The sequence below is a fragment of the Cyprinus carpio genome, chromosome A14 (assembly GCF_018340385.1).
Source record: "Cyprinus carpio isolate SPL01 chromosome A14, ASM1834038v1, whole genome shotgun sequence".
Classification (NCBI taxonomy): domain Eukaryota; kingdom Metazoa; phylum Chordata; class Actinopteri; order Cypriniformes; family Cyprinidae; genus Cyprinus; species Cyprinus carpio.
The window spans coordinates 6,948,617-6,966,982 of NC_056585.1; the positions used below are offsets into that span (position 1 = coordinate 6,948,617).

General features: G+C 37.9%; 2 protein-coding genes across 6 annotated transcripts in view; one reads left to right on the forward strand and one right to left on the reverse strand.

The window, feature by feature from the left end:
• Positions 1-234: 234 nt before the first annotated feature.
• Positions 235-6,723, reverse strand: LOC109072819 (magnesium transporter protein 1-like). The gene is made up of 10 exons (XM_042769810.1): positions 6,552-6,723; positions 5,795-5,964; positions 5,412-5,529; positions 4,498-4,638; positions 4,274-4,414; positions 3,246-3,335; positions 1,942-2,005; positions 1,662-1,736; positions 1,498-1,588; positions 235-758 (listed from the first exon to the last, which is right to left on the reverse strand). The coding sequence occupies exons 1-10, from the start codon at positions 6,630-6,632 to the stop codon at positions 743-745; spliced, it is 987 nt and encodes a 328-aa protein (XP_042625744.1). The 5' UTR covers positions 6,633-6,723; the 3' UTR covers positions 235-742.
• A 700-nt stretch (positions 6,724-7,423) lies between these two features.
• The window catches only part of LOC109058649 (THO complex subunit 2-like), a 71,241-nt gene continuing 60,298 nt past the window's right edge, over positions 7,424-18,366 (forward strand). For all 5 annotated transcript variants that reach the window (XM_042769811.1, XM_042769812.1, XM_042769814.1 and 2 more), the window contains exons 1-4: positions 7,424-7,579; positions 8,629-8,684; positions 14,772-14,863; positions 17,863-17,914. In XM_042769811.1, the coding sequence (XP_042625745.1) occupies positions 7,515-7,579; positions 8,629-8,684; positions 14,772-14,863; positions 17,863-17,914 (265 nt within the window). In that variant the 5' untranslated portion in view covers positions 7,424-7,514. The remainder of the gene's footprint in view (positions 7,580-8,628; positions 8,685-14,771; positions 14,864-17,862; positions 17,915-18,366) is intronic.

The window sequence follows — 18,366 nt, forward strand, 5'->3', positions numbered from 1 at the left end:
TTAGGGATCCAGTTTTTCACCAGGTTTCAGAGATTGTGCACAAGAGAAGCTACTATATATGAATATAGATATATGAATACTGCAAAATTAGTAGGTATCATAATGCAATGTTCTAAACATAGCCATGAACCAATAGTGCACCTAATATTATTGTAGTGTGTAACTGTTGAAAGGGGTCTAACTGCGTTCCTCAATTCAGAACCGGATAAGCAATCAAAAGAAATTCAACGCAGCAAGCAATCAAGGCACTTTTAATGGCAGAAATCATCACCTGAGGCAGGACAACAGCAAACACTCCACATTTGTGACACTTTCATTCACCCTGAGCTCTCCTTCCATCACATACTGAACTACCTCAGAAGCTACACCGACTTTGATTTGACTTTGAACACTCGATATGCACATACATGAGGTAGAATTGAAAACACCTTGCTTGCTTTTGTGCGTCTTCCAAATCTACTCATATTAACCGAACCAAATTCAATATAAAACTGTACATTTGATTAGCTAAAAAAGCTGATTAGCAAGCGATGCCATACGGTGTATCTGCTTCAGTTTATCCTCTGTGTAACCCACACTAGACCACCATTAAAAACTCTTCAAATCTAATCTGTGATATAGAAAAAGAAAGCAAAAAGGCACATACAGGCTCAAGCAGAACTTTACCAAATCCATCTCTCATTTTAAACATTAAGGCACTTTGCGTATCAATATTTGCCACAGTTCCTCCGAGGGTCTTCATTTAACCAAGCAGGAAGCTGCACGAAGAGAAAAGGCATTTATGTCAGGAAATAAATTCAATGCAAAGAATCTGTATGAATAAATTCCTAAATTAATATTCATAAATGTGTGATCACATTAATAGATCATTCAAAAGGAGTCTCTGAGTTTTTGAAAGGAGTCTCTTCAGCTCAGTAAGGCTGCATTTATTTGAATAAAAATACAGTAAAATCTGTAAAAATGTGAAATATTATTACAATTTGAAGAAACTCTTTTCTATGTGAATATATTTTAAACTGTAATTTATTCCTGTGAAGCAAAGCTGAATTTTCAGCATCATTACTGCAGTCTTCAGTCACATGATCTTCAGAAATCAGTCTAATATGCTGATTTAGTCCTCAAGAAACATTTCTTAGTTTTAAAAACAGTTTTTGCTGCTGCATATTTAAAAATAAATAAATAAATAAATTGTGGAAACAGGATTCTTTGATGAATAGAAAATTAAATAAACAGCATTTATTTGAAAACAAAATCTTTTCTAACATCTTAAATGTCACTTTTGATCATCACTGTTGAATAAAATAATTATACAAAATAAAAGATAACATTTTTTGCACTGTAATGAATAATGAAATTTATTTCTGCACAATTTAAGTTTCTGCACAATTTAATTTTCCTCAAGTTATATAATCTGTAATTTTGCATTAAATAAAAAAGTATTTTCATTAGTGCTCTCAGACTTTATGACCGTTGCACTGATATTTCTAATGCTCTCACCTGTAAGGATATCCGTGATATTTGGCCCTAAAGATGGAGAGCAGCCAGCTGAAGAACAGCACCACCAGCCCGATTCCTGCTACACACATGACTGCAGAGAAAACAAGACAACACTTAACCCTGCTCGGACCTATCAAGCATTCATGATCTACAGAGCAGCGTACTCTTCCTCTTCCCGACGTCCAGGTCAGAGGTCGCAGCCTCATGAAGCAGCACTATTCCTAAAGTCACCGCAGCATCTGAAGCAGAGTTCAGGAAGACTGTGTGCTCACTAGACAAATACAGATGCATAACTCAAAACCTGCGTCCCTCTTCATTTCAGACTGCAGAGCAACAAAATGTGATTCTTTTCTCTGGGGTCAGCTTGATTTTTTAAGAGAAATCAGTACTTTTATTCAGTATGTAACTGTGCGGTGTGACTGATCCGAGAGCAGTGAAGGATACTGAAGAGAAGAACTATGTGAGTCTCTGCCACAAACTGAGCCTGACTGCTGCCGTGGATGTAACTCTGAAACGAAAGAGATGCATTACTGTGGACCGTCCTTTGAGAAACTAGCAATTCTCAATATACATCAGAACAGCAGAGAAAGAGAGGGTGTCACGTCAAGCCATTTCACGAGGTCTTTAAAGTATAATTTCAATATTTAATATAGATCAGAAGAGAAGGGGAGGGTGTGGTGTCACGTCAAGCCATTTCACGAAGTAAGTTTACATTTTAAAACTCCTACGTGACTACAGTACTTTTTTATTGATTACATGTCATACTCACACAACAGCATAAATTATTCCACCAATTTACTGATTGTTATATACTTGTATACACTCAGTGTTTTGGGTTCTATCATGAGCGTGGCGACACAGCCTTTGACACCAATGAGGTTTCAAAAATCATTTAAGGTTTAAGGAGTGTTTCAACATTGCATCAACTATTGATGAACCCCCTTTATTTTTATTTGAACGTCACTCAGTGTTATTTAACATGTATTATGTGTTTAAAGAAAGTCTTTCAAACTCATTAAGAGCACAAATTCTCAGATTTCTTATTTGCAGATATTCTCAAACTTTTTGTCATCTGAATCTCTTTCACTTAATATATTTACTTTAAGGGGGTGGTCAATCAGCAATTCTGTAAAAGACAATATCTTCCTTTGCATTGAACTTTGAGCGTCGTAACTTTGCAGATGTTGTTTTTGCTCGAAAGTTGCATTGAAATTTGAGATTAGTTCGAAAGGTACCATTACAGACTAATTTAAGTTTCCTATAAGTAGAGATTTTAAAGACCCCTTTAAGTACCCTATAAGTAGAGATTTTAAAACAGATATAGCACGCAGAGAACATAAAAAGATTAGTTAATGTTTATTTGGTAAGTTGTTTTGATTGTTATTTTTTATTTTTTTTTTTTTAAATTTTTTATTTTTGTTTGTTTTTTTAAATTTTTTATTTTATTAAACTCACAAACCCCCTGCAGTTCTTTTATCAACCCCAGTTTGGGAAACCTTGATGTAATATGTTTAATACACTTCACGTTGTTAATTACAGAGAAAGGAATGTATTTTCCCTCACTCTTTGTATTTTTTACATCTTAATGAGTCAAAGTAATCTAAAAGTAATCTGATTATATTACCTAAAATGAGTAATGTAAAGATTACATTAGACAAGAGAGGAAAGAGTTCAGTAACAGGTTACAATTTGTAAGTAATCTACCCAGCTCTGTATAAAAAGGCACGTGAGGTAAGGGTGTCACTAACCACTTGACCAGTGTTTGGGTTCTTGTGAGCGTATGGTGTTCGTGGTATTTGATTTGGTTTTTGATTTGACGTCATGATCAAAACAAAGCACTAGAGAGAGAGAGAGAGAGAGAGAGAGAGAGAGAGAGAGAGAAGAGAGCGAGAAGAGACAGAGAGCGAGAGAGAGAGAGAGAGAGAGAGAGAGAGAGAGACAGAGAGAGAGAGAGAGATACAGAGAGAGAGATACAGAGAGAGAGACAGAGAGAGAGAGAGAGAGAGAGAGAGAGTTAAATACACAGTAGATATAAATAAAGAATGCACAAAGACTCTAGATATTGCTTGGGTCTCTAATGTATTCTGTCATTTTCATCCGGCAGACAATTCCATTTCCATTCTATTATTCATTCAATTCGAATCAATTTCATTTCACCAGAACATGCTACACATGTTTGCATCATGCCTGTTTGTTTAAATGCCACGCCAGCGTCTGTGGCTATTTTCATAATGAAAACCATACCAGAGTTATTAAAACCTAAAGTGTTGTGTTCCTGTGGCTCAGTGGTAGAGCATTGCGTTAGCAGCACAAAAGGCTGTGGGTTCGATTCCCAGGGAACACGTTAGGTCAAAAAATGTACGGCAGAAAATTGGATAAAAGCGTCTGCTAAATGCATAAATGTAAAGTAGAAACTAAATGAGCTATTTAAGACCATCTGGTTTCACTTTATGTTGATGGTCCCTTCGACAAGCTGACATGTACTTGCAAAGTTACTATTCATCAGCAGAATGTCTGTTGGGAGTCCGTGACAATAAAGAGTTAGCAGATATTAAGCAAACAGTCTACTGATACTCTAATGTGAGTTAGTACACATGTTACTTAGTGTCAATAGAATGTTCAGAATAAAGAGTTACAGACCAACATTCTAAAGCTACATTTGCATTCCATGTATCATCAGAAGAACAGTTAGAAGAACAATAGAAGAACAGTTATTTTCTCAGAGGGACAGAAATATTACAGTCTCGTCTTTGTGTTATAAAACACAGGTGCGCACCAGTGCAGAGAAAGCCCAGACGTTCTTATTGAATAGGAACTCCAGGTTGTTGCGGCGCACGTAAGCCAGACTGCCGATGAACGCCAGCAGCAAACCAAGCATCAGCGGCCCGGCGTAGTTGGGAGGCCTGATCACCCGGATCTGAAGGACACGCGACAGACAGCATGTTAAAGCCTGGTGTGAGCCTTCAGCTCAGATTCTCAGTGTGTCTGCACTGGTCTCACATGCACGTCTGTCCGGTCGGCCACCCATCGAGCCAGCTGTTCGGCCGCAAAGCCTCGGACCTGCAGCTCGTACGTGTCGGCTCGCTTCGGTTTGCCTTTGGCCGGGAAGTTGATGAACGTCGGAGCCGAGTTCATGTTGAGCTGTCACAGAAGGACAATACAGTGATGAATTCTTAATATCACAATGCATCTGAAACAGCTTTACTTTTGAGTGAGTGATAGGTTAGTGTTAACCTACATTCAGATACATGTATGTACACGCAATACATTTCACTTTAAAACAAATCCCATTATGGAAGCAGACGTTGTTTGATTTTCTGTTCTCTTTAAAACTGCAAGAGTTCAAACATTCACTGATGCTCCAGAAGAAAACATGATGCATTAAGAGCCGGGGGTGAAAACTTTTGAATTTAAAGATCAAGGTAAATTGTATCTAATTTGTGTTCTGGGAAACATGCAAGTATCTTCTGTTGCTTCCGAAGGGCAGAACTAAATGGAAAAAAATGATATTTCAACAAAATAAGAAAAATTTGGACATATTCGTCCTGTTCAAAAGTTTTCACCCCCCTGGCTCTTAATGCATCGTGTTTCCTTCTGGAGCATCAGTGAACGTTTGAACCTTTTTTAATAGTTGTGTTTGAGTGCCTCAGTTGTGGATCATCAGGTAACCACACACAGTATTAAGAACCATGAATGGGGATATTTTAATAATTTCAGCATTTTTTTTTCTCTTGTGGACTAAATGTAAACATCTTTTATGTACAATATCTTACTCAGGACAGTACTAAATAAAAAATAACATGCATTTAGTATGATCTCTCTTATTTTTTTGAAAATGATTCACACTTTCACAGATTCTGCAAGGGGTGCCCAAACTTTCGAGCCCCACTGTAAAACACATTCAGGACGGTTACCATCTGGAAAACATCCGAGCCTTCATCAAAATCCACCATCGCAAAGAAAATCCTGTTAGTAAACGCATTCGAGTAACGCCAAGAGTTGGCAAGGATCTGGTACTCTTCATCCGCCTGTCTGGAAACAAACGAGAAACACAGAAACATGTCAAGTTTTACAGAACACTGATAACTGAGTGCAAAGCTTTTAGGTTTCAGTGTCAAGCATAACAAAAACGGAAATGCAAAAATAACGACTTTTAATAAATAAACAGCTTTCGATGTTTCTATTTACTTCCACTTCACATCGTGGTCAGGGCTAAATGTTTTATCTGAGATTTTTAACAGCTTTGCTAACAGTAAGGACACGGCGAGACAGCAGAATGAGTTCCCAGGTCCCTCACTTGCAGACTCCGCACTGTCTCTGCGGCTGCAGCGCCGTGAACATGATGATGACCGAGTAGTTCCGTGGAGGGGCTCGGATCAGCCTCCTGAACTTCTCTCCGTTCAGCCGGATCACTGCACGCTTACTGGTCCACTCCATCATCTGACTGACCTTCTCTGACAGCAGGGTCTGCAGACACACACACACACACACACACACACACACACACACACTACTGGTCCACACACACACCCTAATAAAGTGGCCAGTGAGTGTATATATATTTACACACACACGCACACACACGCACACACACACACACACAGACACACACACACACACAGATACACACACACAGATACACACAGACAGACACACACACAGACACACACAGACACAGGTCACCCATTCATTCAGATCATACATTATTCATCACCGGTTCAGTCTTTAAGCAGTAACCTCATGTTTCTGCTCTATATTATATGCATACTAGCATGAAGAACACAAAGTAGTAATAACACATCAAGAGCAGGAAGCTTAGCTTAGTTTGCATACAGGGCCAAGTGTGTCACCTCATAACACACAGAGGAAAACCGAGAACAGTAATTCATCTCAAGTGATTTATAGGATCACAGTGTTCAAAAAATGCAAAATTATAAAAATTGATTGTGTCATTAATCCCTTGTGGCTGTGAGACAGAGCGAGTCTGAGAGCCATGAGATCATCTGAGTGAGCACTGAGCTCAATGTCTAAAAACCCAATTCAAATCCACTGACCTCCTTCTTTTTCTGTCCATCTGCCGGCGCGCCCTGTAAACTAACAGCGAGGAAAACAACTATCAAAAGTTTATAAAACATTTCTGAAGCTGCCACTGCGTCCACGACAGTACTGCAGGAACTCTTTTCCGCTTCCTATTGGTGGAGCTCAGCGATGCGGAAGTGTCCGGGGAACGATCGTAAAAAAAATAAAAGTTTCAAGCGACATGCTCAAAACTTTCAAAATAAAAGCTTTTTTTTTTTTTTTTTTTTTTTTTTTAAATCAAAAAAAGATTTTTTAGATCTTTATTAATGGTTGCTTAAAAAAATTCCCGAATTACATAACATAGAAAACAAATAAATATATTAAGCAAATAAAGAAATTATGGACATGTCTGTGAAAATAAAAAATTAAGCAAATAAAGAAATTATGGACATGTCTGTGGAAATAAAAAAGTATACGGAATTATGTAAATCCCTTTTGTGTACTATATTTATTTCATTTTTTTTTTTTTTTTTTTGCAAACTCGCTCTCTTTCTAAAGCTGATTATTAATTTTCTACTTGCTGTTGCTAGTAAAGTGTGTATAATAATAGCCTGTGTATTTTATCTATTTTCTTCCGGGTGCCCAGAACGATACACCAACATGTTTAATGTTTTATTGAATATTATGAATAATTTACATACAGTTAAAGCTTGCGGATACAGCTGTACAATCAAAAGACACCGTTTAAAAATGAAAACAAAGAAAGCAGAATCACATGCTCGCTCTTTATTTCGTCATTTCTCCGAAATATTATTTATGAAATTATAATTTTTTCTCTTTAATAGTTTAAAAATGAAATTAAATGAAGATGTTAAATTACTTAAAAATGAAACGAAATGGACGGAAACATCCCGAGATGCACTGACGCATCTGCGCGCTAAACACCCGGTGCGTGCGCGCTCCCGCTGCTGTGAGCGAGCGAGCGAGTAAGGAGGAAGATGGCGGCGCTGATCCTCCCGACTGACTGGATAAAAAACTGGGACAAATCCGGCAAAAATGAGTTGTGAGTAAAAGTTTAAGAATCCGATGGGAAATGTCGTTGAAAATAAAGTCATGTGCATTTTATCTGTGCGGTATCGCCGCGGGTGATTGTCGAAATCACGAATCATCTTCTCCTCATTGTGAATATCCACAGCTAGTGCGCGTTCTAGACCCATGACTTAAAGTTCAACTAAAAAAAACAATAAACCTAGGCCTAAGTGTACCACTAACCAAACAAAGCACATAAAGCCTTTCGCTTCTGCACGTGGATGTGTAAGGCACGTTATCGGGCACTTCGGTATTTTCCATTTATGTAACGTCAGTGTGCTAACGGTTAGCATTAGCATGTGCATTCTTATCAGTGTGTGTTACACAGAATGTAACGTGTGTTGCATGCTGGTACACACGCTCTCAAACACCCTGAGCAGACCTGAAGTCCATATTCTGGGGTGTTAGGAGGGTGTGTGTAGTGTAAGCTGTAGATAGCTGTGCTAAAGAGTTCAAGCTCATGTTTATAAGCGCCCCGGTAGCGTTAGATATTGTTGTGAGATTTTGGTTGCGTCTCGAAACATAGTGATCTGACCTGTCTAGGTAGCATTTATGAGAAGCACAGTCAGAAAAACTACTGAGCGGTCTGACTGTTGACACCTAGCTTGCTGTCTACTTGGGGTGCATTGTAGACAGCTTTGTGAGGATGGTGCACTTGTGATGTAGTGAGATGCCAATGCATCCTAAACCTGAGGATGTTCTGGTCTAGACAGCAATGTTGGGCGTCTTGGTTTAAATACTTAGGAAACTGGTTTTGTATTCAGTGTTGTAGATGTAGTGTGTAAAAGTCTTCCAGCATCATGTTTGTCATACGGCGGAGATCGTGGTGCTGGATAACAGACATAAACACGCGTTAAATGTTTAGTGTGTGGTAAATTGGGTCATTAGTAAACCTGACATAAAGTTGATCTCTTATGCCCCAAAATTATTATACCTCATTCTCTTTTGAATTCAATGCAGTTGACATAATCTTTTTTTGTTTGTTGCTTATGTGTTTCACTTATCTGTCGTTTCTGTTTCTAGTTTACAGTTTTTCCAGGACCTTGCGGGGAAACCCAGCAGTGATGAATTTGTTAAGGGTGAGTTCAATTCCTAATTCTTAGCCTCAGGGCTTGTGACGGTGGCAATTTGTTTGCCACCGTAGTGGTTGTGTATATAATTATTTACGCTAATAATTCACGTTGCACAAGTTACGGTTCAAAGGATTAATTCACTTCCGGAATAAAGATTTCCTGATCATTTCCTCACCTCCATGTCTTTCTGTCTTGAGTCGCAAAGAAATTAAGGTTTTTGAGGAAAACATTCCAGGATTTTTCCAAAGAAACTGATTAAAAGGTCAGAAGAGCAGGTTTTTAATTTTCTGTTTTTAATTTTCAGTTGTTCTATACAATTTTTGCTAATAAACTTAAATACCCCTTATAGAATATTCAAGATTTTAATGATTTTAACAAAATAAAGAGGGTGTTATCACAGGCCCTTACATTAGGTCATATAAGATCAAAAGAAAAAAAAACAAATTAACACATTTTTATTTTCAGCAATGTCGCCTATTCATTTCAGCAGTAATAAATAGCATAGATTGTATTCTGTTTTACTAATGCAGTGATGAATGGTAAGTGTTCTAGTACCTGTTATGCGTCTGCTAGAGATGTTTCAGTTCACCGTGTTCAGTGTCTGTAACCAACAGGGCACTCAGTATTCTGGGAAGTTCGTGTGCATTGGGAATCATGTTTTTCAAATAAAGCCAAGGTAACACTAATTTTACACACAGCACACAGAGAAAATGACATGAATATGACAGTGGGCAAATGCATAAAGTGCAACATAATTTGAAATCAAGAGTTTAAAGTTGAAAGCATTCAATTCACACGGACCGACCGTCACACAGAGAATACGCGATCATGCACGATAAAAATACACACTTCACAAGATCTCACAGCTGGATTCTAGTAAGTTTGCAAGGTTTGTGAAATTAAATGTTCATTAGTCATTCAAAGATTTGTTTAAATCATTTAAATGCGTATTTGCTGAATGCTGACGGCAAACAAGAAAGTATTATAATGTTTGCCTTTCTATTCCTAATAATATAAAAGCAATCATTAATACTTTCTGTATGCATTAATTCCTTTGTTTAACAGTTCATCTGATTATTAGACAGACTTCTATCCGTATTAGACAGAACTGTTAATGACGACAGTGAACAAGAGGGAGAATGTGAGCGCCATGCACTGCCTTTCTCAGCACCGTCAAAATACAAGTCCAGCCTCGATCACATCGGCCAAGCAGACAAACTTATCGGCCGATGCCAATATTTGAAAAATGCCAAATATCAGCCGATATATCGGTCGGCCACTGGTCTAAACTACATCAGCAAGTGTCTGGATGCTCATGAATATTTGCCAGGGCTGTGACGGTGGCAGATTATTACCACCGCGGTGGTAATGGACCAACTACCGCTGGTGGTGTGGTGTTGATGCATATATGTATATAATTTATGTATAAAAAAGTGTGTATGTGTGTGTATATATATCATTTTAAACACAACTATTAATAAATGAGGCTCAATCATCTATTAACAAACGTGCGTGTTTATTTTAGCACTTCCGTCAGTGAATACGCAGCCTGCAAAACACTGAAATAAATATCAAAGAAATAATAGTTAAACAAGAAGGTAGCCTAAATAAGAAAGTTAAATACACCCTGTCTGCAGGACACGAGCGGTGTGGGCGCGACACAACAAAATACTATAGAACTCATAATAATCAATCAGTGATGCTACACTGGATGCAGCACTACACAACAAATCCCTGACAGTAAACTGCCTCGTCCTAATTATGAGGTACTGACAGTTCAAATGTCCTGGGTAGAGACTAGACAAACCTGTTGCGACAGCCTCGTCTGTTTGGAAAGGTGCGCGCGTGCAGTCAGTGCAGACGAAGGGGAACCCCACAGTCAGCGAAGCAGAGACAGGCGAAAGTATAAATCAGCTCAACATTGTGATGTCTGTCAGCCATCGACGATGGTATCGTCTATCAGCCCAAACCTACACTTCGATGTTCTACGTGCCCCAATGAAATGGATATCATAATTTGACATCGTCAATGTCACATGGATCATCTTAAAGAGGCGGTATCTGACTCGTGCCCGGAATGCCATAATGTGTGCCATAATGTCAATCGCGTCTGACGGGTCTGGAATCAGGATTGAAAGGTTTATTACTTTCCTCTTGTGTCTGTGCAGTTGATCGTAAGCGTAAACAAACATTTCAAAGTGAAAAAAAGTCTAAGAAGACTAAATCTTCAGATTTAGAACACAATTGCCAGCTGTCTTCTGCAGTAGAGATGTTACTGCCTCTCCTGGCTAAAGCTCTGCCTAATATGGAGGTACAAGAGGAGGTTCAACTTGATTCATGCGCCACACCATCAACACCGATGCATACATTGCAGGAGTTAGATGAGTTGTCTCTGGCTGCCTCTGATTCGATTTTTGAAGCTACTCCAGTAATGTCTGGAGCTGAAGAAAATTTGCCTGCAAAAAAATCCCTTCACTCTGGCAGTGAGATTGTGTCTGAGAAGTCAAGTGGGTCATCTTCAGTTGCTGCATCACTGGAAGGAACAATTAAAAGTGATGCTTGCCCGCATCAATCTGGATCCCCCTCAGGATCCCCCTTTTTTACCTCGTGCACAGAGCACATCCTTTACCATGCCTCAGTGCCAAAACTTCACATCTGTATTGGTGTCAGCATTACAAAACACATTAAAGGCAGCACTCATTGTATCTCCCGATGATGCTCTTCCTGTAAATGTGCAGATGCACTGATGAGCTATTGTCCTGTGCATACAATTCTACACCAAGCCTTGGCCGTTTTTTTCATTTCCTTGGCACACATGCTTGTAGCTTTACATTCCTCTCTGAGTGAAGCTACATCTGATCTATTAGAGGCAGAACTAAATTAACTCTCTTTACAAGCCATGGGTGTTTTTGCGAGCCACTGTGGCATCGCTTTAGGCACTCTCGTGCAGGCTCTGAGGCAGGTTTGGTTGACTTAATCTTCCCTGCCAGAGGTGTGTTGAAACAATTTGTGACGTTAGTCCCTGTTTGAATCTTTGGACCAGCTGCACAGGAGGCCTTGGACTAGCAATTTGTGACCATGTCAACACCCCGGCCCTTGAATCTTTGGACCAGCTGCACAGATGGAGGCCTGTTTTATTGGACTAGCGATAACATCAAATTAATTTGTCGTCGAGAAGGTACCAGTTTTGCTGTCCCATTGTGTGGAAACAGCTATAGGATCCACGCCACCTCCAACAGCCTTTGGTTTATATTATTGTTGTTTTGGTATGTGGATTTTAGTATTGATGTCTCATGCTCAACACCCCGGCCCTCGTGTCCAATGGGTGATGCCCCCCCACCTGGCTACTGAAGTTGCAAAACACTAATATAATCGATTTAGATGCCAACACGTTCTGAAAGCGATCATCAGTGATCATCATCACACATCAATAAGTTATCTCTCGACAGGTAAGAATCAACGTTCCTGATCACAGATGACTTCATATAAAAAAGCCCCCGTGGGATCATTGACTCACAGATGACGACAGTGCACTGTTTTATAGGAAGACACCTGGAGAGCTGGAGATCGATAACATCAAATTAATGGCTGCTGACTACCCTTTCGAGAAGGTACTGACAGTTTTGCTGTCGAACCTGTTCATACTGGCATGGACAGTTTTGCTGTCGAACACGGCCCGCGACACTAGTACAGAGTGCCTGCTTTATCCCTGAGGGTTTCCCCAAATGATATTTTACGTTAGATGTCAAAGATTACGCGGGTTGAAGTCCTGAATCATGTTGTTCTTCTACTGTTGGATCTCAGTGCTGCCTTCAAGTTGTTCTTCTACTGTTTGATCGTTAAACTGATCCTCATTTCCTTGATTGTTTCAAAAGCATCCCCCCTCTGTTTACCCAAATGGGTATCCAGGGTCAATAATAGCACCCTTGGACTGGTTTTGTTTTCCTCATCAATATGGGTTGTATGTGATTTTAATGAAGGGCAGAATCTATATATATCATTTCAGTCAGTTTGGGAAACTGTTCTTCTTCTGTTGTACCATTAATGTGTCGGTTTTTCAAAATATCGGGGTCTGTACAGTTATTGTTTTTGGTGTACGTTTGGTGTGTGGGGTTTGTAAGGGGTTGGTTTTTGGGACCGTTAGGGGTGGGCGATATGGAAAGAAAATCATATCAACCATTTCATCACGATTCTTTGACATTTCAGGGGTTTTACGATATGGAAAGAAAATCATATCACATTTTTTTTGCACGATTTCTTTGTCTATTTTGCAAGTTGTAGCCAAACTGATTTCCCTATTATAAAGACAAAGCCTTTCAAGGTAACAAAAAAAAGGGCAGATATTTAATAAAAATCTTTGTTCTTATTTTTAATAACAAAGATAAAAGAATGACAAAGATACACATTACAGCTACACATAATATACAAATAAAACAAACAGTGCTTTATTTTCAGGTACAATAGGTGTATTTAGCAGGATTCTAAAGCATTCTGATTCCTAAAGCAACTGTATTAAATTTCTTTAGTCAAGAGCAGTGAGTGATTTTTCTCTGTGTTTTGTTTTATTAACGTTAAAGGAATAGTTCACCCAAAAAGAAAAATTCGTTCACCTGTCTGTCATTTCTGTCATAGTGTTTTATTTTTATACCACCATTTACTCACTCTCAAAAGTTGTTTTAAACCTGAATGAGTTTCTTTCTTTTTCTGAACATATACGCTATTTTGAGGAACGTGGAAAACCAAACAGTTGCTGGTCCACAGTGACTTCCATATTCAGTGTGGACCAGCTGTTTGGTTACCCACATTCTTCAAAATATCTTTTGTGTTCAACACAAGAAAGAAATTAATACAGGTTTGGGACAATGTGACTGAGTAAATGAAGATCTATGGTGATCTATCCCTTTAATGACAGTCGCGTGTTTAATAGGCCTTCTGTCTCTTTAAGACCTGCACGCATCTAATATACAGACACGTATACGTTTTTCTCTCAACTGTTTACATTCATTTTAGACATAACCAACTAAGTGTAGATGTAAACCTTGTGTGTTTTGACAGTATTAGCGCAAAAGATAACTTAGTTCAATAATCAGGTGCTGTTTGACAGGCTTTAGCACACACGCTTCGGGTGTATGCGGCGCTCAGAAAAAGCGCAGATGAGACCAGCGCGTGAATTAAACATTTGAAAGCACATGCAAATACTGAAAGTGTAACTCTACCGCTGAGGCGTTGTACATTATATGATGGAGGCTCCAGAACTGCAGCTGATAGAATGTGCACTGTAGAACGATACTGCGATATTTCTTCAAAAGCACATCGTGGAGACATTTTTATCGTCCACGATCAAAAATCGTCATATCGTACACAACCTCAGGAACTGTTTTGTTTTCCCTTTATTTGCTTCCATTAGGAAAGATATTTGATAAGCACGGTATAAATTATCTCCTGTATGCTGATGATTCTCAAATTTATTTCCCTATAAAATATGGGCCGTAATCTTCTCTTGAGTCTCTGTATAACTGTTTGGCTGATGTTAAGTGTTGGTTGGCAAACGACTTTCTCCAATTGAATGAGGACAAGTCAGAGTTTATTGTTTCTGGCCAGAAAGGACGTGGTAGGGATTAGACACATTAGATCCCTATGGGTCTGTTCACACCAGCTGTGATTATTCGTGATGTGAAGGCGACGTGTTTTTCGTCCGGTGTCCTGATCACGTGCCCGGAGCAGCTGCTGTTGCACAAAAGGGGCGAGAGTGGTGGTGCTGTTCCGGAAACCAGTGTAAATGCACCGAAGAAGAGAGAAGAGAGGGGATGCTGAGTTCTTGTTAATCATTGGTCGAGAACTATCGAGAGCTATAAACGTCTTAAACAGTCACTGGGAAGTGTTAATGCAAGTCTTATTAATTTCTCCTTATCGATTCTAACTGATGCTACTCAGACTATGACGAGACATTGTTGCAGTTTTAACACAAATTTTAGCCCTAGTGTTTTTCTTGACAGGGTCGTGGTGAGAAGCTGTGTTTAATATTGTGCAGGTGTTATCAGCATACCTGTAGGAACTGAAATCTGTTATTGAGTGTGTGTGTTTTGTCTTGTAGATCTGCAGACAGCCCTGTATGAGCTCTGCTGGCATGTTATCCAGGGCAATCTGAAGGTGGATGTGGCTGCCGGTCTCCTGGCTGATGTAATGGTGAGTGCTGATCCCGTCTCATAGCATTCATCCCCTGCCTCTGCTGTCTGTGTGTGTTTGAGGACCATGATGAGAGGGAAAAATTAAAGAAACCATATTTTCTGTTCTCTGTGTTATGTCTTACTGATATACATTGGTTTCTAGTCTTGATAGTTAATTGTCATAATATTTCACACTAAAATGAACATTCTGTCGTCATTTACTCACCATCATATGTCATATTAATCCTGTGTGATTCACAACAATGTGAACATATTCTGGCCTCTCTTCAGTGTGATGAAGTGAATGTGGATGGGACTCTCAAGCTCCAAAATGAGAGTATTATTGAGTGAATCATAGGCTATGTGGTTGCAATAACATTTTAGTTAAAAAAAAATTCTTTATTGATTGAAGTTTCATAGACGTTCAGTTGTTATCTTTTCAAATTGTATGCCATATGTATATTCATCCCCATAAATAACACCACTTGTGCAGTCACAATTCTATAGAGGTCAAATTTACTCCGGCCGATGCTCCGTGTATAACATGCATGACTTTGTTTGTATGACATTAAACATTATTTTTAGAATAATTGTACATAGGTTAAGCAAAACAAATTGGATTATTTCTGAGAACCTTTTATACACCTTTTATACACATACATAACTGTAGACACCGAAATTAAACACACTATGTGGTACAGAACAAATATTTTGAGCGACCCCTTTTCGGTCCCTTATTTTCCTGTAAAGAATCACAGTTGTCCCTTATTTTGCTTTTCTGAAGTTGGCAACCCTAATGCAAAAGTTAATATCAGATCATTTTAGAATGCAGTATAGGATGTACTGACTATTCTTCGGTTTTAATGCAAAACAGAAATACGACAATTAGAATTAGGGCTGTGTGATAAATCGAAATCTTCATAAAATCACGATTTGAGCTTTCACGATTTCTAAATCCTTATATAATAAAACTATATTAAAGTGTAAATACATAAAAAAAAAAAACAAATATATATATATATATATATATATATATATATATATATATATATATATATATATCAGTACAGGTCAAAAGTTTGGAGACATTACTATTTTTAATGTTTTTGAAAGAAGTTTCTTCTGCTCATCAAGCCTGCATTTATTTGATCAAAAATACAGAAAAAAAATGTAATATTGTGATATATAATTACAATTTAAAATAATTGTTTTTAAATTTATTATACTTTAAATTATAATTTATTTTTGTGATGCAAAGCTGAATTTTTAGGATCATTATCACATGATCCTTTAGAAATCATTCTAATATGATGATTCATTATCAAAGTTGGAAACAGTTCTGCTGCTTAATATTTTTCAAGAACATGTGATACTTTTTTAGGATGCTTTGAATAAAAAGTAAAAAAAAAAAAAAAAAAAAGAAGCTGTGTTTTTATAAAATATAAATATTTTGTAATAAAAATATACACTACTGGTCAGTAATTTGGGGTCAGTAATTTTTTTTTTTTTTTTTTTTTTTAATAAAATCAATACTTTTATTCAGCAAGGATGTGTTAAATTGATAAAAAGTGATAGTAAAGAAAAATATATTATTAGAATATATATTATTAGAATTTTTTTTTATTTTGAATAAATGCAGTTCTTTTTAACCTTTTATTCATCAAATATTTTAGACAGCAGAACTGTTTCCAACACTCATAATAAATCAGAATATTAGAATGATTTCTAAATGATCATGTGATAGACTGGATGTTACATGTGACACTGAAGGCTGGAGTAATGATGCTGAAAATTCAGCTTTGCGTCACAGGAAAAAATATTTTTTTAAAGTATATTCAAATAGAAAACTATTATTTTAAGTTTTAATAATATTTCACAATATTACTGTTTTTTCTGTATTTTTGATCAAATAAATGCAGGCTTGATGAGCAGAAGAGACTTCTTTCAAAAACATTAAAAATAGTAATGTTTCCAAACTGTTGATGAGCCGAAGAGACTTCTTTCTGTGTGTGTGTGTATTATATATATATATATATATATATATATATATATATATATATATATCCATATATATATATATATATATAAATACCTTTTGAAGCTTGAAAGTCTCCCCCATTTATTGTAACAACTAGCAATCTGTATTACTATATGTTTCACATAAGATCATGAGCAACATTGTGAAATACATGACCGGTGTTTTTGGGTGAACTATCGCTTCACAGCTGGACACAGAAGAGGACATTACTCAAATTTCAACCTTTTTTTTTGTAGATGAAAGATTTTTTTGGTTACAGGGAAAAATGACACTTTGCTGCATATCAGAAATCCTCCGACCACAGTGACCTTGAGCTAGACACAGCTTTTATTAGTGATGTTTCATCATACTGATCAGAACAAACTCCCAACTGAAGGATTAAACCAATTGTGAAACAGTGCTGTGTCCTCCGTCCCACTGAAGCGATGTAGAGTGTAAGGATGGTCACAGGAAACACATTTTCTCGAGGTCGACTGCTTTGGTTTTTTTGCTCTTTGATCTTACATGAGTGGCTTTGAAGGCCTAGCGCCTGACACACGAATGGAAATCCTCTGAAGTTAACAGCATGTTACGGTGCAAACACTTGTGAAGTTCTGCTAGGACTGTTCCATCTCAGCCCCCTCACAAACTCTGTCCTGCTGAGATGTGAAGTCTGCTGTCCCGTGTGTATCTCAATTAGGTTTTCCTCAAAACCTTCAAATCAGACGTTACGCGCGTTCTTTCTCAGCAGCAGCAGCGATGTTTGATCTGTGGAGCGTGGACACAGATTGCTTTGTGACATCTCATCCAGCCAGATGAAACTAGCCTTCTAAACACAGCTGAAGTGTACCGGTGATGGATCTGCTAGCCTACATCTAGTGTGCTGTCCACCGTCCTCCAGTGAGCTGGAATCTCTGCTGGGAAAAAGAGAGACGTTCAAATCCAGCGAAATTGAAATGCTGTGAACATTTGAAACTAAAGCAATTACGTTTGTCTTTCAGGAGCTGCGGGACGATATGCCTTCTGTTTTAGCTGATGTTTTCTGTATATTAGGTAAGTCCCGCCGTATGTTTAAACATGCTAATGATGACCAAACCATTCACTTGCCCTTGTAAAGTAGAGCCGGGGTGTGTTTGTGTGAAAGACAGCTGTGTTACTTGCATGAGTGAAAATGTTTATCAAACTGCAGTCGAGTGTCCACATAGATCGCCGTTCTGATATATGTTTGCATTATTCAGCTGCTGAACTTATTCTAATGTCAGGCCCAGTGTGATTGATTCAGATGTTAATTTAAAGTAACATGTAGATGCTACAGCTCTTGAAACCTCCACAAAACACGTGTGAGTTTGTTACCAATAAATGCTCTGTTTTGAAGACCCTATGAAATCGGGCTGCATGCTGGTTAAACTGATAATCATGATTATTTGTATTTTTAGAATTATTATTATTATTATTATTTTTTTTTTTGCATATAAATGAACATACTGTTTACAGTATGAACGCTT